This window comes from Quercus lobata, chromosome 7, assembly GCF_001633185.2.
Source record: "Quercus lobata isolate SW786 chromosome 7, ValleyOak3.0 Primary Assembly, whole genome shotgun sequence".
NCBI lineage: Eukaryota > Viridiplantae > Streptophyta > Magnoliopsida > Fagales > Fagaceae > Quercus > Quercus lobata.
In genome coordinates this window covers 11,945,932-11,973,687 of record NC_044910.1, presented here as the reverse complement: position 1 = coordinate 11,973,687, position 27,756 = coordinate 11,945,932, and the positions used below count along the sequence as shown (strand labels likewise).

At 37.5% G+C, this 27,756-nt stretch overlaps 1 protein-coding gene and 1 long non-coding RNA gene across 2 annotated transcripts; one reads left to right on the top strand and one right to left on the bottom strand.

Moving 5' to 3' along the window:
• Positions 1–269: 269 nt before the first annotated feature.
• LOC115953750 lies at positions 270–13,914 on the bottom strand. Its single transcript, XR_004083781.1, has 3 exons — positions 13,664–13,914; positions 1,636–1,747; positions 270–1,438 (listed from the first exon to the last, which is right to left on the bottom strand). It is a non-coding gene; the product is annotated as an uncharacterized LOC115953750 (long non-coding RNA).
• Positions 13,915–18,371: 4,457 nt separating this feature from the next.
• Positions 18,372–19,321, top strand: LOC115954330. The gene is made up of 2 exons (XM_031072256.1): positions 18,372–18,695; positions 18,764–19,321. The coding sequence occupies exons 1-2, from the start codon at positions 18,531–18,533 to the stop codon at positions 19,319–19,321; spliced, it is 723 nt and encodes a 240-aa protein (XP_030928116.1). The 5' UTR covers positions 18,372–18,530.
• The last annotated feature ends 8,435 nt before the right edge of the window (positions 19,322–27,756 follow it).

The window sequence follows — 27,756 nt, the reverse complement described above, 5'->3', positions numbered from 1 at the left end:
AAAAAAAAAAAGACATTGGCAACAAAAATCACCAAAACATATTTGTTGGATACAAAGACAAATGATAAAACATTGAAACCACACAATTGGGCTGTCCTTCACTCTTCCTTGCCATAGAGTTAACCCTAGAGCCATTCACAAGAAGCAATCAATGGAAACAATTGACATCACTATCTATTTGTTTTTGCCGTTAATTGGGAACAAAAGTTGCATGTAAGACCCACAAATAAGTTTATTATTACCTTAATAACGTTTGTTTATTTTCTTGGTTTTTTTTTTTTTTTGGGAGAAACTTTCATAAAGTGGAACCACGTGTTGCCCACTTATTTGTAGAAATATGCCAAGGCTATTTCCTTCAAGAATAGACATCTTGTGATCATTCTTTCTTGACCTTTTCAACTCAAAAGGAAAGAATGTTAATATATTCTTAGACAGACATGTATGATGTAAAAGAGCTCTCAATTAGCATACACATTTTGTGTCTTGAACTTGTACTTTGATTGGTTATGACCCTGAAAATCCCAAATACATGGAAACGTAGGTGGATGATACCTCTAGGCTCTTAACTTCCATTAGAATACCACCCAGATGAATCGTTGTTGCTAATTACAAAATTTTGAACAAAACAAACCACTGCTGCAACCTTTACATCAGGAGATACATGGGTGTATAAACCCAACCGAAACAGAATTGTGTACTTGGGGCTGTCACCTTCAACTGCATATGCCATTTGAATTCATTGCTCCAATCAAGTTTCAGCCCTAATTTTCTATTGAAAGATGATACTCTACTTATCCTAAAGCTTGATCCATAATAGTGTTTGTATGGTCAAGATGCTTTTAGTAATGTGATGTAATGCTATGCATTAAATTCCCCATGCTATTTTTTATTGTTTCAAGACATGCTACAGACATTACAATTTTCACAATTAATTTCAAAACTGCTAGGTTTTTATTTTTAATCCAATAGTTACAATAGGAGAGAAGGATTTGAATCTTGGATATTATGGACACACCATGAGGTGCCAAATAGTTGAGTTTTAAGGCAAGAATATGCAGGCTATAAAGATGCTATTTTCTGCTATTCCATCTATTTGTCACTTGTGCGTTAAGTTCGAAGAAGATCTCTGTCACAACTACTAAGTTGGTAGGTTATTATTGAGTCTTATATGGGCCCACCATTGATACTATTTTATTATACACCATTAATAACTTGTGACCTCAAACGATTGTGAAATTTTTTGGGAACCTACTGTTCTACTTCCATCCATACTTGTGTGCTATATGCACCGCAATCATTCTTAAAAGTTGTAAAATTTTGATTCACTCACCATTGTAAACTTTGTTTGTCTGACAGGAAGAATCAGTTCTACATGAGAAGCTATTTGAATATCTCAATCTTGTCAACCATGCCACAGTTCACGGTCATGAGGTCATGGCTGTAAGACCACAATCTATGTCAGAGATTTTATCTCGGAGTAAGTATTTATATTTCAAAAACAATAATAAACATCAAATCTATGATTTATCTTAAATTTTAATTAGGAAATGAAAAATAAAAAATAAAAAAAAAATAAAAAATCAGCAGCACTAAGAATTTAAAAACATAGCATTAAAAAAAACACAAACGTCAGACCTTAGAGAGATGACATGTGCCCTCTGACCAAGCAATGAGTTGTAGGTTTAAGTGTTTGTCAGCATCTCCAAAATTTGGGAATAAGGCTGCCTATAACTACCAATCCTGGATTCTGCAAAAGCCTCGTGCAGAGTGTATGATAGTTTAGTATCAAACAAAATACTTGTTTATACATACAAAAACTATGCGAAAAACACTCGATGAACAGCTTCCAATATATTCCTTTAAGAGAAATGTAGTGGTAACAGCTCATACTATATATTGAAGAAATGTTGAGAGATTGCAGATCTTTAATGACAAAACTTTAGCACATTCAACTTTAAATTCTTTTACAGAGCCTACACAAATGACTTGCTGCTCCAGCCAATAGATACTTCAACTTATAGAGGACCATACTTATTATTTTGGTGAATTTTAAAATGTACCATGACAATACATCCAATTGAAACGGAAAAAGTTGGCAGCATAAAGAAGCAACAGATTTGTACATAGCAACAGTGTTGGTAAAAGCATGGGGCGCACTTCAGTGCAAAGGCCTTTGGAGCCTTAGTGTAAAATCGCAAGCACATGCCTCCTTCAAGTGAAGCACACATTTTTATATAAAAAAATTGAAAAAAAGTATTAATGATCATACAATAATCAAGTGATCAGATAATCATATAAATTAAAAAAAGGCATTTTACATAATTCAAATAACATTCTATAAGCCCCTCCCCCTTTCCAATTTTACCACAAAAATTGCAAGTCTAGTCAAATTTGTTTTTTGGATCAGCTAGATATGAGCACTTCCATGCATTATCCTTTCTTGAATAACCGGTAGCCATAATGCCCTATGACTAATGACTAATATTAGTTCATAATTCAATTAGTTTCTATCTTTTATCTATAAAAAAAATTAGTTAACCAGTATAAGTCTATAAGAATTAGTAAATATAATATTAACGGTACTGTGGAGCGATTGCAGTCCCAAATGGGTCTTATAGAATTTGTAAAGTTGTAGGGGTAGGAAAGTGTATATCAGAACACCATAGCATTGAATTGTATATACCAAATCAATGGTTAAATCAATAGTGTTAAGATCCTATAGCTTGATTCTGTTTTGGTTTATTTTTTGGGAAATTATAGAAAAGTGCGCTTCTTTGAATGTGCCTTGCTATAGAGGCAAAAAGCATTGGAGCCTTGGTGCTTTATGCTTTGCACTTAAAGAATACTTTTACCAACATGAAAACATTTGAATTTTGCTTCAATGGACTTGACCTAGACATGGCAAAACGGGTCAGAATTTTCTGACCTGACCCGACCCGAACCCGATTTTTTGACCCGAAACAAAAACGGGTTGACCCGTGACCCGACCCGTGTTTTTTTTTGACGGGTTAACCCGACCCGAACCCGAACCCAAACCATTTTTTAAAAACTTTTTTTTTTTGGTAAAAAAAAAAAAATAGTGAAATTAAGACAATATTGATTTAATTGTTTATTGTGAGTTTTAAGGAAACAATTGATACATTTACATAACTGCATACAAATTAATTGAAAAATAAATGGTTGAGTATTCTGTAATGAGTAAAAAGTTTTATATATCAAATAGCAAAGTATATGCCAAGATAATATGGTTACAGTAAAGTTAAAAATATATTTAAAATTGTAAATATGTGTGAGACACATTCACAAGTGTGAAAATAGTAAAGCCAAAGTATCAAATTAGCATAAATTATGAATGCTTAGATCTATTTTTTAACAATTTATGTTCAAAATAAACAGCTTTTCAAAATAAATTATGATATTTCCTAGAGTGTATGCTGCTTAACAATGATATGATCTTCATAAAAGAGATTAGGTATAAATAAGTAAGCAATCAAACTTTAATGTATATCTCAAATTGAAATAGAGTGTCAACCACAATTGATAATAGATTATAAAATTAATTTTTAAAATTGTAACTTTCTTATATGTTTTTATTCTTTATCAAATGAGTTATCCAATAAGTCATTTGTAATTTTTTTTTTTGGAATGTTGATATTGTGTAAAAATAAAACTTGTATATTTGTTTTACTTATCTTTGTGTTGTTTTGTTTTAGATAGCAATGTTAGGATTTGTATAATTTTAAAATTATTGAATAAATATTAATAAGTTTAACTGAGTTTATTCTTGATATAAGTAGTGAATTCAAAATAATGCATTTTACATCAAGTAATATGTTGCATAACTATCCAAATGGCAAATACATATTGTTTTCTTTATAAAAAAAATAAAAAAAAAAAAAAAAATTTCATGTGAAAAATACGGGTCAACCCGACCCAACCCGACCCGACCCGCAACCCGATTGACCCGAACCCGATTTCAACCCGCTTAAAATGACCCGTTTTTGACCCGTGACCCGTGACCCGTGACCCGATTGACCCGACCCGACCCGACCCGACCCGCACGTTTTGCCATGTCTAAGCTGTCCATGTAGATCACCATGAGAACAAGGGAGGTTGGTATTTGGGAATTGTTGAAATTCCATAGAGGTTCTTGCCTAGGAGTAACCATGTACCAGAAGGAAAATATCGAAGGGGACGACAAGAGTTCATAGCACTAACTTGGTCACAATTCCTCTACATTGGAGATCAAAAATTGAAGTTTTTAAAGCAGGGAGGATTAGGAGAGCAGTGGGGCGTGGTTATTACAATGGGCAGAGATCATGTGGTAGTAAATTAGGAACTAGGATTGCAGGAGGACAAAAGTGTGATTGGCAGGGTAAATTTAGGAAATGTAATAGGCCCATTCTAAATTTAAAATCAAATAAAAACACTAATAATTACATGGGGGCCTCATGGCCCAAGGAAGGTCAAGTGAGCCAACTCTAAAGCCAGGTCCAAGGAACAGACTGGATGGCTGTTAGTTATGAAACATGGACCAATCCCGAAATATTCTTGATGCAGCCATGGAAGATTAACATGCTATTCATTTGCAAATTTGGCTCTTCAAGAGTTACATTATAGGGTCCATGTGTCAATTCCAAGTGAAGTTTCACGTCTTGATTCATCATAATGTGGCCTCTGAGTTGTGGAGTTTGATATTCAAGATGTTTGATGAGGTTCAGTGGGTACTACTGGAGAAGGTTCTTGATTTATTATGTGAGTGGCGGAGTAAGGGACCTAATTTGGCAATCTAGAATCTTACTCCTTCATGTTTGATGTGGACTAGATGGAGGGAAAGAAATCGGCGGACCTTTGAAGAATTGGAATGCACATCAACACAATTGCAAGCATCCTTAGTCAGTTCTCTTTATGAGTGGGTGTCCGGTCTCACAGATGGTAACTATTAATTCTTTCATAGATTTGATCCATAAGTAAATAGTTTTCCTTTCGTATTTCTTTAGGCTACTTCGTGACTATTTAACGAGGTTGTCTTGTTTCAATAGAATTATTTTTACCCATCAGAAAAAGGTAAAGGTTTGGCCTTTTAGGGTTAAAACAGTTTTTTATTTGGGTTTTTATTTGATTAGTTACAGACAATTTTATATTCAGGGGCATAGTTGTAATTTCAGCAATTCTAGTAAGGTTATTTTGGTAATTTCATTGAGTATAGAGTCTTCTAGGAGATGTAAGAGCCTGTTTGGTTCTCCTGAAACCTTGTTTTCAGTTTTCATTTCCTGTGGGCCCCACCACCTAACACACGTTCAGTTTCATTCTTTGTTCATTGTTTTCAAGAAGAAGATCCAAAAATACATGTTTGAGAACAGAAAATGAAAACAAATTTTTGGTGTTAAAAACCTCTCCCTCCCTCTCAGCAATCTAGAATCTTACTCCTTCATGTTTGATGTGGACTATATGGAGGGAAAGAAATCGGCGGATCTTTGAAGATGTGGAACACACATCAACACAAACAATTGCAAGCATCCTTAGTCAGTTCTCTTTATGAGTGGGTGTCGGGTCTCACAGATGGTAACTATTAATTCTTTCATAGATTTTATCCATAAGTAGATAGTTTTCCTTTCATATTTCTTTAGGCTACTTCGTGACTATTTAATGAGGTTGTCTTGTTTCAATAGAATTATTTTTACCCATAAAAAAAAAAGGTAAAGGTTGGGCCTTTTAGGGTTAAAACAGTTTTTTATTTGGGTTTTTATTTGATTAGTTATAGACAATTTTATATTCAGGGGCATATTTGTAATTTCAGCAACTCTAGTAAGGTTATTTTGGTAATTTCATTGAGTCTAGAGTCTTCTAGGAGATGTAAGAGCCTGTTTGGTTCTCCTGAAACCTTGTTTTCAGTTTTCATTTCCTGTGGGCCCCACCACCTAACACATGTTCGGTTTCATTTTTTGTTCTCTGTTTTCAAGAAGAAGATCCAAAAATACATGTTTGAGAACAGAAAATGAAAACAAATTTTTGGTGTTAAAAACCTCTCCCTCTCTCTCTCTCTCTCTCTCCCCCCCCCCCCCCACCACAAAAGCAACGTAACAGAGCTCTCTCTTTGAGCTTCCAAATCTCATTTTCTTCTCACAATTTCAGATTCTCACCTCATCAATGAAACAAAATCTGCAAAATCATTCCAATTAAACAGACAAAAAATGGAATTCAGATTAATCCAACAAAACCCCAACCCTTATAAATAAAACACATAAGATTTGAGAGAGAGAGAGAGAGAGAGAGAGAGCTGCAAGGAACCGAAACAAAATCTGGACAAAATTTCTCAAATTTGAGACTGTTGGGGCAGCAAAAAGGAAAATTTGTGTTGTGGCAACGGAAGAAATTTGTGGGTTTTGGGTCTGCTTCAGTCACCTCTGCAAAATTGATGCTCACTGAGGCTGATATTGCGCAAGATGGGTTTCAGGTCCGTGAAATGGGCAAGATTAAGATGGTTTTGGGTTTGCTTTGCGGTTCTCTATTTTTCTGATAGGTTGTCTCCGTGTGTACGCGCGCGCGTGTGGGTTTAAATAGTGGGAAGAAGAGACAAAACCATTGGTTTGTTTTTACGTTTTTAAATGGGGAGAAAAAAGAAAAAAAGAAAAAAGATAGACCAGAAAATTGGTGCCAAACAATTAAACTTGATTTTTTAGTTGGGAAAACAAGTTTTGACTCTTGAGAATGAAAGCAGAAAACAGAGTTTTAGAAATGAAAACTGAAAACAACATTAGGAGGAACCAAACAGGCCATAAGTATCTTATGTTTATTTTATGTGGGTCCAAGTTATTATTTTATTAGGTTTTAGTGTACTAGTGAATCTAGGAGTACCAGAGTCCCAATACTAGCAAGAGTCCTATTATTAATGTATTCAAAGGAGATGGAATTGATTACTAAAATTGAGTGTTTTGAGCATAGAGGCATGTTGGCCTTTGTGGTTTCTTTCCTTCCTCCTTTTCTCTTCTTTCTTTGGGCTGTTCGCTCATTGATTTGACTTCGCTTTACTTAAGATTAAAGATAAGGGCCGGGCAGACATTGAAGGCGCATTTAGTAGGTAGTTTCACAGGTCTGTTTAGTAGATAGCAAACTACGGCTTTGACAAGCAGCAAGCACCTACTCCTAACTGTTCACGGGTATTGTTCATACAGCCCCCCAAACACCCTAAATTTCTTTTTAATTCTTCTTCATTCATAACCCTAAACCCACCACAAACACACGTTGACAAATTCCTCAAATTTTCCTAGGCCAATGATCAAGCAAATTCAGTTGGTTTTTGGGTGGGGGTTGGGGGGAGGGAGAAGTAGGACAGCTCTAATATAAATAACCTACCACTACCGCCACCACCTCTACCCCCAACACCATCATTTCGACCACCGCCACCACTATCACTACAAATACCACACCATTTCCCAACATTGACACCTTTTAGTTATCGAAAACCGTGTTTTTTTCCAACCACCTCCTTTTTTTCTCGTGGCCTACACCTGATCAATTTCATACCCATACGCCAGATCTCCAACAGCTTATATTCCCATAGCCACCCAAACTAGCTCAACAATCTAATCTGTTGAGCACAAACTGAAACATCCTTCACAGCAACAGCTTGAGCCACCCAAACCACCCAAACATCTAAAACATCCACTACAGCACAACCTAGTGCAACAAAACAAGGGTGGAGGAACGGATCAGTATTCAATTCAGGAGAGACGGGAACTTTAAAGGATCGATTTGGGTTGGATGCAAGGCTTTGGACTGCATTCTTGCTTGCTTTGTAAAGATGCGATGATGTTTTCACAGGAAGGAACCTTTCAAAGTTTTTCACGATAACTACAAAGATGTGAGGACTCATAGTAGATTGAATAAGGGTGGGTACTATGAGGAAATCGTTTTTTTGATAAGTAGGTACTATGTGGAGATCTCAGAGTATCATAGTGGTTGCGGAGAGGTTGCATAAGAATACTGGAAAGAATCAATAGAGGAGGATGGATGATGTTTAGAGTCAATTTGCATAGCTTTTTCTGGTTGAAAATTTATCGGCAATGGAGGTGGAAAACAGTGCTGGCAACGGTCTGACTGGGCCAGTCACCGATGAAAGGAGTGATTTGATTTGGAAAGAATATGGCACAATGGCCATGGGAATAATCAGCAGGATGTACAGCAGTTTTCCAACCCTGGAGATACATTGAGTAGGAAGGAGATATTTGGGTGATTTGCTTTTAAGTCAAATGAGCACAAGTCAAACATTTGAATCTGCCACTTCTGAATTAGGCAGACCCACTTGAATTTTCAGTATTTATTGGACCCTAGCCCACACTGCCTTAAGAATTTCTAAAGCACCCAATGAGAAACACAAAGTCATATAGACTGAACCATAAAACCGGAGTTAAGTCTCGCTGGGTTGCTAAACAGCTAAAGGCCATGGTAGACTTGTGGATGGATCTATTGGGACTGATGAAGCCCAACTCCTTGAAGGCTCTAGGAATTCCACTCATAAGTGCATAGCACACAAAACCAAAGCCCAAACCTCTCAACATCTTAATGAGGCTTGAGTGTTATGCTTTGGCTGGTGGGCATACTTGTGGTGCTGACTCAAGCTCATGGGAGGGGGGAGAAGTCTCAACAATCACAAAGACCTAGGCTGTAATTGCAGTGATGGAACTGTCAACACCGTATTTCGGAACCAACTCCCACCGCTTTGAAGTCTTGGATACAGTTTTGACTTTTGTGTTAGTGAGAGCAATGTGTGTAAGAGTGCATCTTCTCATCCTTTTACAATTTTAAGGAAGTCACCATCAACCATTGAGTTTTTAAAAGTGTGATTTGCCACCTATTTCTAATTGATTTGATTTCCTAGTAAGCTAAGGGAATCCTAAGGGTTCCTAGCCCAGTGTTGTTAAAAGCGAGGGGCGCACTTAAGCGCAAAGGGCTCTTGGAGCCTAGGCGCAAAGCGCAAAGCACAAGCATGCGCCTAATTGAAGTGAAGCGCACATTTTTAAAAAATAATTTTAATATTTTAAAAATTATTATTAATGAGAAATGCAACAATCAAATGATCAAATTATCATATAAATTGAAATAAAATTTTTTATATAATTCATATAACTTTTAGATATGCCCTACTTTTGCAATTTTAACACAAAAATTGCTAGTCAAGTCATTTTATTTTTTTGGATAAGCTAGATATCAGTACTTCCATGTAATATCCTTTCTTAAATCTCCTATATCTATAATGCCCTATGACTAATTAGTACTCCCTCCGTCCCACTTTGTTTGTCCTGTTTGAAAAGTCAAACATTTTAAGAGAACATCATTTATTGTTTTGTCTGCCTTATAAAAATATATAAGTTTACAAAACTACCCTTAAATAAATTTATTAGCTTTTTTTAAAAGGAGTTATTCTTAATGAGGCTTAGGGGTATAATAGGAACATTAGTAAACTAATAACTTTTATTTTTAGAAACAGGACAATATTTTGGGACATCTCAAAATGGAATAGAGGACAAACAAAGTGGGACGGAGGGAGTAATATTAGTTAATAATTTAATCACTTAATGACTATAACTCTGGAAGAATTAGTTTGCTATGTTCAAAATCAACCACTAAAGTTACTAAACAATTACCACATATATTATATCATACGTTTTTTTTTTTTCCATGAATGAGCTAAGAATATGAGGACATTGCAACATGGTAATTGGTACCAAGGATCTAGTTGGGTTACTGTTTTAAGGAGAAAAAATAAAAATAGAGAAGATCTGGGAGGTTGTGGGTTGGGTTTTAGGACAAGTTATACTCAAAATATTTTTTTTTTTTTGATAAGTAATTTACACTAAAAATATACAAAATCAATCGTTTATATCAATAATGTCAAGATCTTATAGCTTTAATTCAGTTTTGGTTTTTCTTTTTTGAAAAATATAAAAAAGCTCCAAAAAGCGCGCTTTGAGCTTTTTGAAAAAGCGCGCCTAAAGCGTGCTTCTTTGAATGAGCTTAGCTTTTGAGGCAAAAAGCACTGGAGCCTTGGGGCTTCGAGCTTTGAGCTTAAGCACACTTAAAGCGCGCTTTTAACAACACTATCCTAGCCTAAACTAAGATAAAAAAAAATAATGTCTTGAACGAAAGATCATGAATTCCAAAGCTCGGTTACATATGGGGAAGGTGTTAAGTACCCCATGACACCCATCTTCTTCTTCTTCTTTTTTTATAAGTAATAATGTTATATATACGAAAGGCTACTCTATGCATGAAAAACATAGAGCAAACCTAGAAAATACAAGAAGAAGAAAACAGAGAAAAAAAAAAAAAAAACAATCAACATATTAATTACAAAGAGAAAGAGAGCTAAGAAAAGAAGGGAGAGAATCACTAGTCGTGAGTCCCCATGCCTGAGACCAATCAAAAAGAGTTCCACTAAAAGAAGCAAGCATCTGATCACCAGAACTATCCAAATCCTCAAAAACAAGGCTGTATGGTATTGCCATTGATAAGGAGGTATCTGTAGAAGCTTCTTTGTCAACACAGCGACTAAATTTGGGAAAAGGGAGCTTGTTGGTTTGATTTGGACTCCATGGTCTCAATTGATTTAAGCCATGGACAAAGCACTACTTTTTTAATAGCATTTTGAAAAAGTAGGTTTTTTTTTTTTTTGGGGGGGGGGGGGAGTGAATTTCAAGATGAAAGTGAAAACGTGTCTTTTAGGGAATTCGGAATTGGATATTTATTAAAAGGAGTTATTTTTTAAACTTGTTTTGGGGTTTATTCAAGGAAAACCAATTTTGGAGCTTTATTTATTTATTTATTTATTTATTTATTTATTTATTTTGATAAATAACGTAATTTATTGAAAAAAAAAACAATGTATACAGGACATATACTAGAGACCATCAATCATGGTGTAGAGCACAATGATCAATGAAATCTAAAAGAGATGAAAAAAAAAAAAAAAAACCCAATGAAGGCAGCCAAGCAAAAAGAGAAGTAAGAAAAAACATCTTTAGTTATAGAATAGTTCTTTCTTGGTTCTCAAAGCTTCTGGAGTAGCTCTTTCTATTAAACAAGAAATTTTATATATATTTTGGAATAGAGAAATTATCTATAAAAAATAAAGGGAAAAGTTCCATGGAGTTTTGAAAAAAAGAATTTTCTTATCAAAGGGTAAGAAAAATTCCATGGATTTTGGTAGAAAAAACTTCATTTATCGAAGGGACGAAAATTTAAGGGATTTTGGAGAACTATGCTCAGAGTGGTGAGAAGTTTAAAAGGAAGAAAGTTGTCAAAAGTGAAAACTCCATGGAATCTCATAAGGTGTTTCTAGGGGGAAAAATTCCATGGTTTTGAAAATATACTTTTCAAAGGCAAATTCCTTATTTTTTATAAAAATGTTTTCTAGAATTGATAATCGTATAGTTTTTGAAGAAGTTTTAGGACAACCAAATCCTTGTTGGTTAGTCCTACTTAAATCTGGAAAAATGTTAAGGTTTTAAGATCGATTCCTCATTGATTATAAAATTGATGGGTAGCTTTTAACTTAGGACATACAAATCCTTGTTGATTAAACCTAATTCAATTTGGAAAAATGTAAAGGTTTAGAGATTAATTCCTCATTGATTAGCAAATGAGGGGTAGATTTCAATTTAGGACAACCATATCCTTGTTAATTAGACCTAATTAAATCTAAAAAAATATGAAGGTTTCAAGATCAATTCCTTATTGATTTAAAATCTGAGGGTAGATTTCAATTTAGGACAATCAAGTTCTTGTTGATTAGACAAAACTAAATCTTGAAAATTTTTGTTTTGAATGAGATAGTTTTTGCAAGCACGTAATTTGGTGTATTATTCTTGATCACTGACAATTTTTTCTACCTAGCTTTTGGTGCAGATTTAGTCATGGCTCTAGGAAATGGAAGTAGCAGCCATGCTTCACGCTTAGATAAGGGGAAAGGCCCAATGGTTGAGCCTGAGCCCGAGCCCGAGCCCGAGCCCACTATAGGTGAGGATTACAGTAGTGAAGTGCCCCTCTCCCAGGTGGAGGAGAAATCAGAAGAGATTGGCCACTTCTTTCAGGACTGATCAGGGTGAGGATCCTCCTGTTGATGGGAGAGAAGGTAGAGCTCTGTAGACTGCAGGAGCCCACTGGTTCTTTGCTCAATGAGGAGGGTATTGTTGGTGGATAGGTCTATGGAAGCATGTCCCACGATTAGCAGCACTAAAAAACACCCCTAACACTCTTAACATAGTGTCATTTCCTCTATCTGGAACAGCCCATTTTTTGTATTTAGGGGCATCATCTGATCTAGGTGGCAGCTTGCTGTTTGTTGTAGTTTTTGCTTGGCTTTGTTGTACATGTCTTGTGTTAAAACTGTTTTTGGTTTTGTGGTAGGAGGTGAGTTAGACTTGGTATAATGTGGTTGGTTGTTTGCGGCTGTGCTAGTAGCCTATTTATCCCTGCTTTTCTGGTTTAGATAAAAGTTCTTGCTCATGTTAAAAAAAAAATAAACCACATTACATACATACATTTTTTAGGGGAGTCTGAAAGAAGAGAAGGGGGGAGGGAAGGGGGGGAAGAGAGCTTGTGATCTTTTCTTTTGTTTTAATCAAAAACCTAAAATTCCTAGCCTACAGCAATATCAACCTACAACCAGGTTATAAAAAAAAATACAACCAAAAACTGTATTTAAAAAGTAGCAAATAACTTGCAGCGAAAGCAAGGATGGTTGGGGGGGAGGGGGGCTTGGGTTTTAAAAATCCTCTCTCACCCATCCTCCAATATTTTTTATTAAAAAAATAATAATTATATATTAATTTTATCTAAATGACTGCATCATCATTTTTACCTCTTATTTCACTTACACAAAAACATATTAAAGATATATGCTCCCAAAAATAGATACGTTTAAGTACATTACTAATGCATCATCATACATTAACCAAAGCATGTTCAAGATATATGTTCCTAAAAATACATAATTAAATCTCTTTAATAAAACCTTCTTTATTTTATATATATTAAAGACCTTCTTTATTTTATATATATATACACATATATATTTTGGACACTGTTTTTATTCATTCATTTTTCGAAGTTAAAATTGTGTATTTTGTGGTTAACAGTTTGAGATCTTCTTAATAAGTAACATTTAGAGATCCTTATTGCATTTGTCAAGTTTCTTTGCTTATATTGACTTGGATATGTTTAGGCACGTAAAGTAACGTTTATTATTTACAATTTGATTAAATTTTCTTAATTTTAAAAACAGTTGTTATAATTTAACTGTACAATGTTTAATCATTTGACTAAAAAATCTGATCTAAAATGTTCAAAGAATGTTAATTCTGATTTAAAAGAATAGTTCACAGTTTACAAATTGAAAAACAAATAATAATAAATGACCAAAATAAAGACTAACTGATTAAATATAGTAATATCCTGCTTTCTGGAAAAATAAAAACATATACATATGAGGGTTCAGAGAGGCTCAATGATAAAACATCATAGCAGATCCACACTGAAAAACCAAAACAGATCTAGAGAAACAACAAATAACACCGGCGTTTCACATGATTCAGTCTATTTCACAAGAATAATACATGAAACTTAAAAAAATATCAAATTTTTAAGAATTTGCAAGACTTACACTGATAGAAGGGCGACCAAATCGACCATCCCACAGGTTTTTCACAAGCCGATCTTCAAGTGTCGTGTCCCCCAGATCATCAAAGCGGGTTCCAAATCTGAGTACGGCGATGGGTTGGGTTAGATTAACTCAAAGTTTTTGTTTTTTTATTTTTTACTATGAAAAAAATAAAAAATAAAAAGAAAAAGCAAAACACTCTAGAGGATGAAGCCATGGAGGTGGTTGGGTTAGATTATAACTCAAAAGTCTGACAAAATAACTCAAAAAAGGACAAAACTGAACTCTTCTGTTTACGTATTTTATGTTTATCACTTTGAACTTTGGTCGGGTGTGGAGCACTCCACTAGTATCCCGTGCAGCCTCCTATCACAGTGTGGTTGTTTAACAAGTGTCTGTTTCATCATTTTTTTTTTTCCTTGGTAAATTACCATTTTGACCCATGAATTTTAGTGGCAATTTGATTTAGAATAAGATTAGCTATAAAATTGATTGTAACTGTAAACTACAACCTTACTTAATATCCTTTTATTAGAAGTGAATTTTGACAAATTCACCATTGGATTATATCTTTTTTTTATATTCTCTATACTTACAAAATTTCTAGAAAATTAAAGATTAATAACTATGTTATTAATAAGTTGTTTAAATTGCAAATTTTTGTAGTTTAAAATTATGCATAAAATATAAGCTTATAGATTATATAGTAAATAATATCTGATTGACACAAAATTTGACATGTGTATTATGAGTGTAAAGAATATGCAATTCAACGGTTAAAATTTCAAAATATGTAGTAATTTTTATTTTATTAAGTAAAGTTGTAGTCTTAGGTTACAACCAATTTTGTAACTAAACATTATCCTTTGATTTATAAGATTTCAAATATATTGGTTTATATTTTGGTATTTTATATGTCAAAATATAAGTGATTGATGGAAAATATTAAAGTGACTAACAATGAAAATAAAATTTTTTTTTATTCCACATCAAATAAAACATGCACTATCTTGTGAAATAAAATATATTTATAAAATTTTATGTTAAAATTAAAAACAAAATTTCGAATTAAGCCTATCGTTTCTCATTTAAATTCTCCTCAAATTTTAACTAAAGAGTATAAAAATATTTATTTTATTTTAAAAAAGAGAGGCTTATTTTATCTTAGTTCTTGGATATAAGGCAATGCATCATTAAGTAAAGTTGTAACCAAGTGTTTAATTTTATATTTTGTTGTTAAGAGAAATATAGATATTGTTTGGTGTGTGGCTTTATAGGAGATTATATGATTAATGTTGACAATCTATCATTTAGGATATCAGTTTTCAAAAATTGAAGTCTTAAACTATTAGGAGAGATTAATCATCATTGATTATTAACATATTTGTAATTTATATTTTTTTGGAAAATAGTTTATGGCCTGTTTGGAAGTTTAAAAAAAGAGGAGGAGTAGAGTAGAGGGAGGGAGAGTAATTCAATTACCTTATTTGGAAGTTTTTTAAGGAAGGGGAGAGGAGTTTAGAAGGGTTTCAACCACCTTTAACCCCTCATTTTTAATTCCTCCAAATTAGAGAGATTTGGAGGGAGAGTAGAGTAAATAAATTATTGACTAGATAAATTTCCCAATTTACCCTTTCTAAATTAATAATAGACCAATGTTGCAAGTCTATTTTCAAATAGGAGTAAATTTGTCTATTTTAATCATTTCCTCTCCTCTCCATCCTAATTTTTAAAACATCCAAATAAAGGGAAGGACTAATTACTCCCTTCTCCCTTACTAATTTTAAAAACATTCAAACAAGGTGAAGGGGAACCATTCCCCACTACTCTCCTCTCCTCTACTCTCTTCCCTCTCTAAACTTCCAAACAGACCATTAGGGTTTCAATTAGGTTGGGCTTATATTGGTCTTATATTTTGGAGGCATTGTTAAAAATGAAAAAGAAAAATGCTACAACTACTATAAAATGTTTACAATAAGATGTAACAATTATTGTGATTGATGAACTTTAATAACCTAATTAATGAATGTCCGATTTTTTTTTTTTTTTTTTTTGTTGTGATTGGTGATATGTCAATTTGTAAGATCATAATAAATTTTGTATTATTCCTAGCATTACTCTTGAAAAAAAAAAGTGAACAACCATTTAATAGAATGAATTTTTCATAAAATTTTGGACCTTTTATGATGGACTATTTTTTACTAGAGGTAGAAACATATTGACATTATAGTGGGGTCTTGGGCCTGCCCTAGATATTAAAATAATTTTGATATAACTTGGAATTCTATATTAGCTACCACTAGATTTGGAAGCTGTATTTCAAAATGATTTTATTCTTCAATAAATGTACTGATGATGCCGAAAATAGTATCACCAGTGAGTCACACGTTCCTCGTACGATCAAACGGCACCTGCACAACGAAAAGGAAGAACCTAGCAGAGAGTACCGGTGTGGTACCGGCCAAACACCCTCCGAAGGTCAAGTTAGAACTATTCTCACTGCTCTAGAGTGCTAGAGAGGGTAAATTATGCGTACCTTAGTTTGTGAGGATGCTTGGGCTTTTATACTAGTAGAAGGTTGACCTCTTTTCCTTGGAGTAGAAGTCCTTTCCTTATAGGAGTCCTTTTGAGCGTATTTTACGGGATCTTTTCCTTATGGGGATCCTTTAAATATTATCTAGCGTGGAAAGCAAGTAAACTTGTGCCCGGTCCGTCAGCCTCAATTTTCCTCCGTCACCTTTGTTATACCGTCAGCATTTGAGTCGTCAACCACGAAGTCAGCTGATACTATGACCGTCAGCATAAGCACCGTCTGCTACGCCCAAAGAAAAAGTATTAAACCGTCGGCTTTATGTCCGTGTGGTTTAAGCTCTCCTTTTATCCTCATCAGTTGCCCCCTACTCTACATGTTCGACGAATAAGACCGTCAGCATGTGGAGTTAGAAGATGACTAGGGAAAAATCAAATATGAACGACTCCTCGATCTTCGAGCTATTAAATGCAAGGTCACGTGGCATTCATTCGTTGGCCTCGTTTCTGGGCGCGGGCGTCGCCTCGTCTTCCGTGCGTTTTCTCTCTTGTATAAATACCACGCCTCTTCACTCATTTCATCATTTCAACCTCGCTGGTTTTTCAAGAGAGAATCCGTCACCCTTACTTCCAATTTGATCCGTCAGCTGTTATCAACACCGTCACTTTCAAGGTCGTTCCATCCATTCAAGATCTGCTTCACCTGTAAGTTCTTCTTTCCTTCTCTTCGCTTTTTTCTCCCTTTTTTATTTTTTCCTGAAAAAACAAAGTCAGTCTAGGAACTTAGAGCATATCCGTCACTTGTAGGTAGTCAGATGTCGAGTGACGCGTCGAGTGATCAGTCGTCAGTCCTCGATGGAGCGGGCTACGACGAATTCTTTGGCTCAGGTCAAGAGTCCGACGGCTTTTCTGAATCGTCAGGAAAGGAAACGTCAGCCCAGTCCCTTAGTATTGATGTAGAAGGCCAAGTTGAGGAAGTTAGGGATAAAGTGTTAAGTGAGGTTGAGGTCGAGAGGAGAGACGAGGAAATTTGTGTGGACGGGAACGGGGATGAAGGCGACGAGGAGTCGGATAGTGACGGGAGTAGGGACGAGGGTAACGAGGTTAGTAGTGACGGAAATGAGGATGAAGGTGACGACGAGTCCTGTGATGGAACTTCAGGGAGTTCTGGAGGTAACCGTCCCTTCATCCTCCCGGAGGAGTGGGCCGTCAATAAATTCCTTCCAAAGATGAGCAACAGAGTTTTTAACGAGTTGCGTACCCGTTTCCAAATCCCAGACCACATTCCTATCCGTCTCCCTAGAAAAAATGAGAAGTGTTATACAGGGAGGACTGCTGATGTGGGGATGTACGATGCCATGTTCGCTGCTGGCCTTAGATTACCACTGACGGCTTTACACCGTCTAGCGGATTTCTTGGGATTGTCCGTCAGCCAAATTGCTCCGAATGCCTGGAGGATTTTTATTGGTGCTGAGATCCTTTGGGGTCGCTTGAGTGGGGGGAACCGTCAGCTTTCGCTAGACGAGTTCTTTTATTGCTACAGACCCCAGCATAAAGTATCTGCCAAGGGGACTTACCATTTTGCTCCACGTGAGAAGAGCTTAAGATTAGTGTTTGATATGCCAGACTCCAATAGAAATTGGAAGAATAGATTTTTCTTTGTTAAAGGGACGGATTGGGTGTGCCGTCCAGGTGAGTGGGATACACTACCTGGCGGTTATTTTGATAACACTTGGGCCTATATTAGGGAGTCAGGTTGCCCCCTTGTCTTTCTTCTTACCGTCTCTTTTCATTTATCAGGGAGTTTTCTTGAGTCCGTCTCCTTTAACACCGTCTATTCCCTTTTATTTCAGCTAGTGCTCGCCCGGAGATATCTGACGAACAAAGGGAATTTATCCGTCGGATACTTGGCATATCGCTTGAGCAACGGAAGTGTAGGGACTTGATCACCCTAGACACCCTCCATTTGTATTGTGGGGGTCCAGAGCCGACGGTTGAAGCTCGGAAGTTGGAAGAATTTTCTCGTAAACGTAAGTCGAAGCCTTACATGACCCGTCGGTTTATTTCTTTCGTCGGCTATTACTGATCCGTCAATTTATTTTGTGTAGAGATGGAAGCTGCGAAGCAAAGGGTGAGGGCTGCTGCTGCCCGTAAGAAGGAGGAGGAGAAAGTTAAGGGAAAAGAAGGAGCGTCAACCCCTCATTCCTCTTTGAAGAGTTCAGTTAAGAGGAAGGCTGACGGAAAGGACGATCCTCCTTCTAAGAAGGTAGCTGTCAGTGCAGGGGATGTGCCTTCCACGAAGTCGCCTCCCAAGTCTGGTCACGGTGCTGGGAAAGGAGTGATGACCTCTTCTGGTCCCGTCATTGAGGGACCCCGTTGCTTGCTGACCCACAAGGATTATGCTGTTGAGGGGGTAGAATCCCTCATAAAACAGACGGATCTTGACCCTTGTGCTCAGCTAGGGACGGAAGACCTGGGGGCGTCAGCTTTCTTTGACATAGCACGGGTATGCTTTTTACTTTGATTAATTTAATGTTTGCCTTGCTTTATGGCTGACGGTTGTACTTCCTTCAGGCCTTGGTTCGTGTAAAAGCACTTCAAGACCGGTGCGTGGCCAAAGAAGGCGTCGTTTCTCGGGTTAGGAGGCATAACGCCAATCTGATGGATCAGCAAGCGCAATATAAGGAGGCCGTCCGTCTCTTAAACTCAGAGCTGAAGGATGTAAAGGAGAAGTTGGGAGAGGCTGAGGGTCAGCAGAAGAAGCTTGAGGAGGAGGTTTCATCCTTACGTGCACAAGTAGAGACGGCTGGGACTGATGCGGTCCAAAAATTCAAGACAACCCAGTCATTTATTGACTCCTGCGCTGATTATTACGGCACAGGTTTCGACGATTGTCTGAGGCAGGTAGCGTCAGCTTATCCAGAGTTGGATCTATCCGGAATTACCATGGACGCCTCCGTGCCGATGACTCCTGCTCGTGAAACTGTTGCTGACAAAGGTGACGGACCTATTAGTTTGGACTCTTTGCTTAATGATGCCGGAGTTATTTTGGCTCAGCCAGCCGTCACTATTCCTGCCGAGTCTTCAGATGCGGCACAAATTGCCAAGGATAAAGCTGACGGGGTCTCCTAGATGATCTTCCTCCTTTCGGCTTTTCACCAACATGTCGTCCACATAGACTTGGACATTCCTCCCAATCTGCTGCGCGAACATTTTGTTCATGAGTCTCTGGTACGTTGCGCCTGCGTTTTTTAGGCCGAAGGGCATCACCTTGTAACAGAAGAGGCCTTGGCTGGTTACGAACGACGTTTTCTCTTGGTCGGCTTCATGCATTCGGATTTGGTTGTACCCCGAGAAGGCGTCCATAAAGCTCAGCAGCTGGTGTCGAGCCGTGGAGTCTACTAGGATATCGACCCTCGGGAGGGGGTAGCTATCCTTGGGGCAGGCCTTATTGAGATCGGTGAAGTCCACGCACATCCGCCATTTCCCGCTCGCCTTCTTGACCATCACCACATTTGCTAACCAGTCGGGATAGTATACTTCTCTAATAAAACTTGCTTCCCGTAACTTTCTGACTTCTTCTGCTATGGCTCGGTCTCGCTCGGGGGCAAACACTCTTTTCTTCTGTCTGATAGGTGGAAAGGCGGGCGATACGTTCAACCTATGCACCATGACTGAAGGATCTATTCCCGGCATATCTTCATGATCCCACGCGAATACGTCCCGGTTGCGTCTGAGGAAGGTTACGAGCTCCTGACGGATCGTGGTGTTAGCGAGCGTTCCAATTTTGGTCGTTCGACTAGGATCGGAATTGTCAAGGGGTATCTCTTCCAACTTCTCGACCGGCTCTGTTACCGTCTGGCGCTCTTCTATGCTTAAAGCCTGAACCTGATCCTCCATTTCCATCATGGCTATGTAGCATTCGCGTGCGGCCATCTGACTCCCGCGCAGTTCGCCTACTCCGTAATCAGTCGGGAACTTGATCATTAGGTGATAGGTGGAGGTTACTGCTTTCCATGAGTTGAGCGTGGGTCGCCCGAGGATAGCGTTGTAGGCTGATGAGCAATCGACCACCAAGAATGTCACGTCCCTGGCTATTTGTCGAGGGTAGTCGCCTACAATGACGGATAATGTGACTGCGCCTAATGGGAATACCCGGCTCCCGCCGAAGCCAACAAGCGGGGCGTTGGTTGGGATCAACCGCTCTCTGTCGATCCTCATCTGCTGGAACGCTGTATAGTATAGAATATCCGCTGAACTGCCATTGTCGACCAGCACCCGGTGCATGTTGTAGTCCCCCACACGCAGGCTGACGACGAGCGCATCGTCATGTGGATGGTGAAGGCGTCGCGCGTCTTCCTCTGAGAATCCGATTATGGGACCTTCTCTCCGTGCTATCTTCAGCACGACTCCCGTCAGCTGAACATTTTGTACCATCCGAAGATAGGTCTTGCGGGCTTTCTTGGATGACCCGGCGGCAGCCGTTCCTCCTACGATCATCCTGATATCCCCGATCGGAGGCCTCGGTCGCTCATTGTCCCGTCGGGGGTGCTGGTCTTGTGCGGGGGGATCCGCTCTCTCCTTGCTAACGAATCTCTGCAGCTTTCCTTGTCTGATAAGGGCCTCAATCTGCTGCTTGAGGTCATAGCAATCAGCCGTGTCGTGGCCGTGGTCGCGGTGGAAACGGCAATACTTATCCCTGGAACGTTTGTTGGGGTCGCTTTTCAGTTTTCCTGGGAACGTCAGAGCCTCTTCGTCCTTGATTTGCATAAGGACTTGATCCACCGGGGCTGTTAGCGGAGTGAAGCTTGTGAACCTTCCCCCCATTGGTCTAGGGCGTCTTTCTTCCCTCCGGTCTCCTGTTCTTGTCTTCTTGCGGCCTTGGTCTTGCCGATTGTCTTCTTGTCGTTCTCTTTTCCTGGGCTTTTCTTCCCGAGCTAATAGGGCATCTTCAGCGTTCATATACTTCGTGGCGCGGTAAAGCACTTCCGACATGGTCTTAGGGTCGTTTTTGTATAGGGAAAACAAAAATTTTCCCTTCTTCAAGCCATTCGTGAATGCCGCAACAAGGATCTTATCGTCGGCTTCGTCGACTGAGAGTGCCTCTTTGTTGAAGCGGGAGATGTAAGCCCTTAAAGTTTCATCTTCTCGCTGTTTCATGCTCATCAAGCACGCTGTAGACTTCTTGTATCGATGGCCTCCAATGAAGTGTGCGGTAAACTGAGCGCTGAGCTCTTTGAAGGTGCCGATGGAGTTTGGTGCCAGTCGGCTGAACCAAATTCTCGCTGAGCCCTTCAGTGTTGTAGGGAAGGCCCTACACATGATGGCGTCCGCTACTCCTTGAAGGTGCATTAGGGTCTTGAAGGTCTCCAGGTGGTCCAGCGGGTCCTTGACCCCGTCATAACTGTCTATCTGTGGCATGCGGAATTTGCTTGGTAAAGGGTAGGAGTTGACGGTGGCGGTGAACGGCGAGTCAGTTCGGTTGACAAGGTCGTCCAGGTCGCTTGATACTCGTCCCTTGAGAGCATTCATCATGACCTCCATTTGTTCCTTCATGGCCTGCATCTCCGCGATAACAAGTGGCGGAGCAATCTCTGCGAGGGAGGGGATGCTCGTGTTCTGCCGTTCTGGTTTGCTCGGGGCGTTGCTGGCCTGGGGGCCTTCCTGATTTCTCCTGTCGGCGCTAGTTCCCTCTTGATCTGCTCCTTGGTTGTTGGGGGCTGCATTCTTCTGTCTCAGTTGCTCTTCTAGGTCGTGATTTTGTTTGGTGAGGCGCTCTACGGCAGCGGCGAGTGTCCTCACCTGTCTTTCAAGAGCAGTCGTAGGGGCTTCTTCTTCTTGAGCGTCGTTGGTAGTCGCCATTGAGCGAGTGAGTACCATGTAACTCTTTTGTCTAGGAAGCGAGAACGTGCTACGTTTCCCACAGACGGCGCCAACTGATGAAGCCGAAAATAGTATCACCAGTGAGTCACACGTTCCTCGTACGATCAAACGGCACCTGCACAACGAAAAGGAAGAACCTAGCAGAGAGTACCGGTGTGGTACCGGCCAAACACCCTCCGAAGGTCAAGTTAGAACTATTCTCACTGCTCTAGAGTGCTAGAGAGGGTAAATTATGCGTACCTAGTTTGTGAGGATGCTTGGGCTTTTATACTAGTAGAAGGTTGACCTCTTTACCTTGGAGTAGAAGTCCTTTCCTTATAGGAGTCCTTTTGAGCGTATTTTACGGGATCTTTTCCTTATGGGGATCCTTTAAATATTATCTAGCGTGGAAAGCAAGTAAACTTGTGCCCGGTCCGTCAGCCTCAATTTTCCTCCGTCACCTTTGTTATACCGTCAGCATTTGAGTCGTCAACCACGGAGTCAGCTGATACTATGACCGTCAGCATAAGCACCGTCTGCTACGCCCAAAGAAAAAGTATTAAACCGTCGGCTTTATGTCCGTGTGGTTTAAGCTCTCCTTTTATCCTCATCATGTACTTACCTTTCCCTCAAAACCAGAAAAAGAAAAAGCTATTTAGAACTGCTTGTCTAACCTCAAAAAAGAAAAAAGAAAAAAAAAAAAAAACTATTTAGAGTGTTTATAGTGTGGATGTCGAGGTAATACTGCATGAACACTACTCACTCTCTCCTCATATACGATTGCAGGTACCTTATAGGTTTAATTCCAAGAGTGAAGGTTAATTGTAGTTTAGTTTGCAAACAAATTAGCCAAAAATGGGGAAAATCAACGAGAAAATTTTACAATCTTTGATTGTCCGCCTTTGAACATTGTTATGCTTTTTTTTTTTTTATATTTTGATGCCTCGATATTAAAATAATATAATCTCTTGATTATGAAAAAAAAAAAAAACAAAACAAAGCAGTCCTATTTAGCTCCACCTTGAGGAAGGGCTTCTTAGTTTGTCCCGATTGGCATTCCCAACATGCTCATGAGGATGAAGTCTGAATATGATTTAAGTTAACGCGCTTTTGAGGGGTTTTTTTTCTTTCTTTTTTGGTGGAACTTGATCTTTGAGAAATCTTGAATTTTTGAGATACCTTAAAGCTTTGATCCTCCTGCCAGTGAGAAATGGATTTTCCCTTTGGCTTGTCAACCCTCCAAAATAGAGTAAAGCATAGAAGCATCCAAAACATCCAAGGCCTTTAAGCATTACAAGGCTTAAAACACTGGAATATCTTTTGAAAGCACCAATTCAACCAATTTGTGGCAACTATGAAGATGACACGAGAAAAAATGTGGTTCTGATTTCTTTTTTAAGCGTGAAGAGTTACTAATGAACAAGGAATGTATTAACCCTACATCAGTAGTAGCAACTATGCTACAAGAATTATGGTAATGGTACATAATACAACTTCCTAGCAATCACTTTGAGAGAAGTTTAAACAATAAACACCTAAACCACTCAATAATTAAAAGCAAAACTAGCTTCTAGCTATTTTTGCAGTGTATCCAACGAAGAACATTCTAGTACTTGGATCCAAACACTTCCCTTTCCTGGGCATAGCAGTGCATTATGATGGCTGTTAATAAGCTGAAAACCACCACATCAGTCTCTTAAAATTCTTCGATTGTGTTAGATATCAATCTTCAGCAATACATGAGAAGAAGTTCTCAATAGCCCGTGCAAAGCAGTAGAGTGATATCTCCATTCGCCTGCTTTGCTTCTCAATGGCCAATGCCAGGCCAGTTGGAAACTCTACAAGATGTCAAGAACATAGAGGTCCCCCATTTGGATTCCCGCCCTGTTGGCATCTCCGATCCGAGATAAGGGATTACTCCGTTAAGGGTTACTTTTAATGCAAAAGCATGCATTTGCCATTGGAATGTTACATCTCTTGAAAATCCTGAAGAGCAGGCATGTCCACATCCTGATGAACAATAAAAATGGGATTTCTGAATATCACAGATAATTTTCTCCATGGTTAAACTTTTGTCTTTGCTATTAAAAATTATAAAAAATAAGAATACACCTTCATAATTATCAATCATGAAATATATTGAAGTCAAATATTTTACACTTAAAACTACTTTCATTCAAGTTTACTTCTTGCCATTCAATTAGGGTGGGGATCCCCATAAGATAGCCATATAAGGTTTATCAAACCTTCGCACCAAATAACTTCTCAAGCTAGCAAGAAACAACATAAAAATAAAATTTTACAAATTACAATTTACATAATTTAGATAAATTTTTCTAGACCAAGCATTATCTATGTAATTCAAATCCTTTTAGAATTTCACTACGAACCAAAACGTTGTAATTTCTTAGATAGTAACTAAGAGGGAAATATCATCTGTCACACCACTGTTTTTGAGAAATGTTAATACATGGCTAAACCCTTCCATACCCGGTATCTCGAGGTTGCAGTTTCTCACATATATCAAACTCGACGTTTAAGAAAAAGATAATAAGGAATCTGTAGAAAACAATAATTAAAGCACAATAATTTTGTTACGCCAGCACAGTCACTATTCCTTTTCAGCCAACATCTTTTGGATTTAAAAATGTCCAAAAGTAACTTTCACCCTTCTATTTGTTGTCTGAGGCTTTGAACCCAAATCCAATCAAATGCACCCCAACACTAAGTTCATGAGAACAAAAATATGACAACTTTTTCTTGCAAATGCTTCCCATATAATATGCATCACATTGGCAGACTTTGCGCTAGACTAGAACTAGAACCTTTACATATTCAGGAATCAACTTCGTAACTGTGCTTGATACAGAACAAGCAAACCAAGAAAAAGGTAATGAAATCAAACAAAGAAAGATGGGAATCCTTCAAAATTCAGTTTTCAAAAGAAACATTTTCCTTTCATGGTGTATAAATAATCTCAGCCCAGTTTATATCTGTTAAAGCATAGTAAAATCCCAAATTCACACTTCGATTACAGGACAAGTATACTCTACTTTAACCCAAAGCCTAGCCTTGACTTATGAGCAAGTCGATCTCCCCCACATTTCACATTCCAACTACATTGCCATAAAGTTGAACAGCTTGTAAACCCTCCAGACGCTTGACAACATCCTTCATGGAAGGACGCTTATCAAGCTCCCTTTGAATGCAGCGCATGGCAAGCTCAGTTATCATTATTCCATCAGAAGCATGAAAGCCAGGGTCTTCAACAAGGCTTTCATGCACAAGATAACAATTAGGCCTATACTGCTTCCAGGCCCAAGGGAAAACCAAAGTCTTCAGAGTACCTTCCTTGTCTACAATTCTTTTTGTTATTAGCCCCAGGAGAACAATGTCATAATGAGGGGTGACAAATGGACAGATTGAGTCATAAATAGGTTGGGTGTGTAATTATTTATTTATGACCCGTTTATATATAAATTAAAGGAAATGCTAACGAGTGTCCTAAGGGCACTCGTTAATAATTCATTTAAAAAAAGTTTTTATGGAAAATGAAAAAAAAATATATATTTTGATAGTTTTTTTCATTTTCCATAAAAGTGATATCAAACATTTCCTAAAATGAATTGTTAACGAGTGCCCTTAGGACACTCGTTAGCATGACCCATAAATTAATTATTTATTACATGCCCAACCTATTTAATTAGTAACCCTCCCATTTAACCCAATATGACCCAAATACCACTAAAGCTAGTTAAATACTTTATTGACTTCCAAAATTACCAAAATACCCTTAAATATTCAAAATGACCCAAATACCCCCTACACTTTCAAAATTACCAATATACCTTTGGACATCCAAAATTACCAAAATACCCCTAAAATGATAAATCTGAGCTTTTAGAAAAACCATTGGATTGATGAAATTGCCCATGCCCAGTAAGACACCTGAAATTATAATTATATATTCAAATATAATTATGTATAGAATATGAAATTGCCCATGCCTAGTGTCATTATTTTATGCTAAATAAGGTTTCTCCAATCAAATTTTTTTCATTAAAATTGTCAGTCATATCTGCCAATTCTTCCATTGAATATAAGAACGGCTTACGAGATCCTACCTGCCACAACACAACACCACAAATGGAGTTCCTTCAATTAGCATGTCGACATTTGTGTAATGAATAATAGCACACAGAGAGAGAAAGAGAGAGAGAGAGTAGATACCAATGAAAGGAAGAGATTTACAGACAGGCAAAACCCAAGGTGGACCGAGACGTTGATGTTGTAAAACTTACTCTCTGAGGGCGTTTGGATTGTGCTGAGAGTGGATGAAAGTTTTGTTGCGATTTCAAGCTTTTTTTTTTTTTTTTTTTCCATCAGCCGCACTATTTGACCAAGTCAACTATGAACAGTATATTCGTACACTGTTTATGGACCCACAGATTCCACTTTTCAGCAACTTTTTCATTAAAAATGGATCTCACGATACTATTCACACATTTAAAAATTATTTTGCTACAGTGTTTTCAGTTTCAGTTTTCAGTTTCAGTAAAAATAAACTCAATCCAAACGGACCCTATGTTCAAGTTTTGACTGAAATTCGTTTTTGTGCTTTAACTTTACTTTCGTTCAATCGAGTTGTTGTTGTTGTTTTTTTTTTTTTTTTTTTTTTTTTTTTTTTTTTTTTTTGCTGAAATGCAAATGATACACTCTAAATTTGACTGAAATTCATTTATATGCTTTAACTTTACTTTCGTTCAGTTCTTTAAGTTTCAAATTTATTCAATTTAGGCATTTTATCTAATTTCGTTAAAAAAATTCTATTAAGTGTGTAATTAACAAATGAAAATTGATTTTTTGAAAAAATATTCTCACATAAAAATCTATAAAAATATTTTTATAAGTTCCTATCAGTGCTCCCTCTCTACCTCCCAACCCAATTTCAATTTTTTTCATCATTTTTCTTTGATGATGAAGATGAAACTTCTGGCTGCTTCTTTGGAGAATAGTTTTCGGTGCAAATTTTGTGTTCTAATCTCTTTGACTAAAATTTAGTTGAGATAACTAACTTAAATTGTATTCCTATTTAAATGATTATTATTATGATTTTTGATAAAAAGATGGTGACCTTTATTAAGACGAAGGTAACAACATTACATCATGAGTCACAATAGACTCAACCATATAAGGAGATTCCTCTATCCAAGTTACATAACTAACAACATGCCTAGCATATTGTGGCAATAAATGAGCAAGAAAATTACCCTGTCGAAGAACATGTGATATCCTTGCCTTTTAGAAGTCTTGCAATTTTAGTCTAATCCCCTCAATTAGAATGCTTAAATGATTATTAAAATTTCACAATATGCAATTCATAGAAAGTACGTACCAATGTAAATTCGACTATAGAAGCGCACAGTGAAACAAAATGGTTCAAGCGTTCTGGCCTCATATTATCTTCCGTAAATTGCAACTCCATTCTCATTTCTTACCAATAATGAAGACCCTAATTCTTCAAATTCCTCTTCCCTTGTTTTATTAACCCAAACCGTTTAATGTATACAGAACTCCATTGTAATCTCAAAAAAAGAAAAAAAAAAAAAAAAAAAAAAAAAAAAAACTCCACTGCCTTTTGTTATTAACTAGAGTTTAATTTGAGAGCAAAATTATACTTTCTCATTCCTACACTATTGAAATGC

What these genes read in the sequence shown, in the direction of transcription:
- LOC115954330 (XM_031072256.1), top strand. Translation starts at nt 18,531, where the DNA reads ATGACCTCTTCTGGTCCCGTCATTGAGGGACCCCGTTGCTTGCTGACC. An exon ending in CTTTCTTTGACATAGCACGG is followed by an intron (nt 18,696 to 18,763) that starts GTATGCTTTTTA and finishes TACTTCCTTCAG; the next exon opens with GCCTTGGTTCGTGTAAAAGC.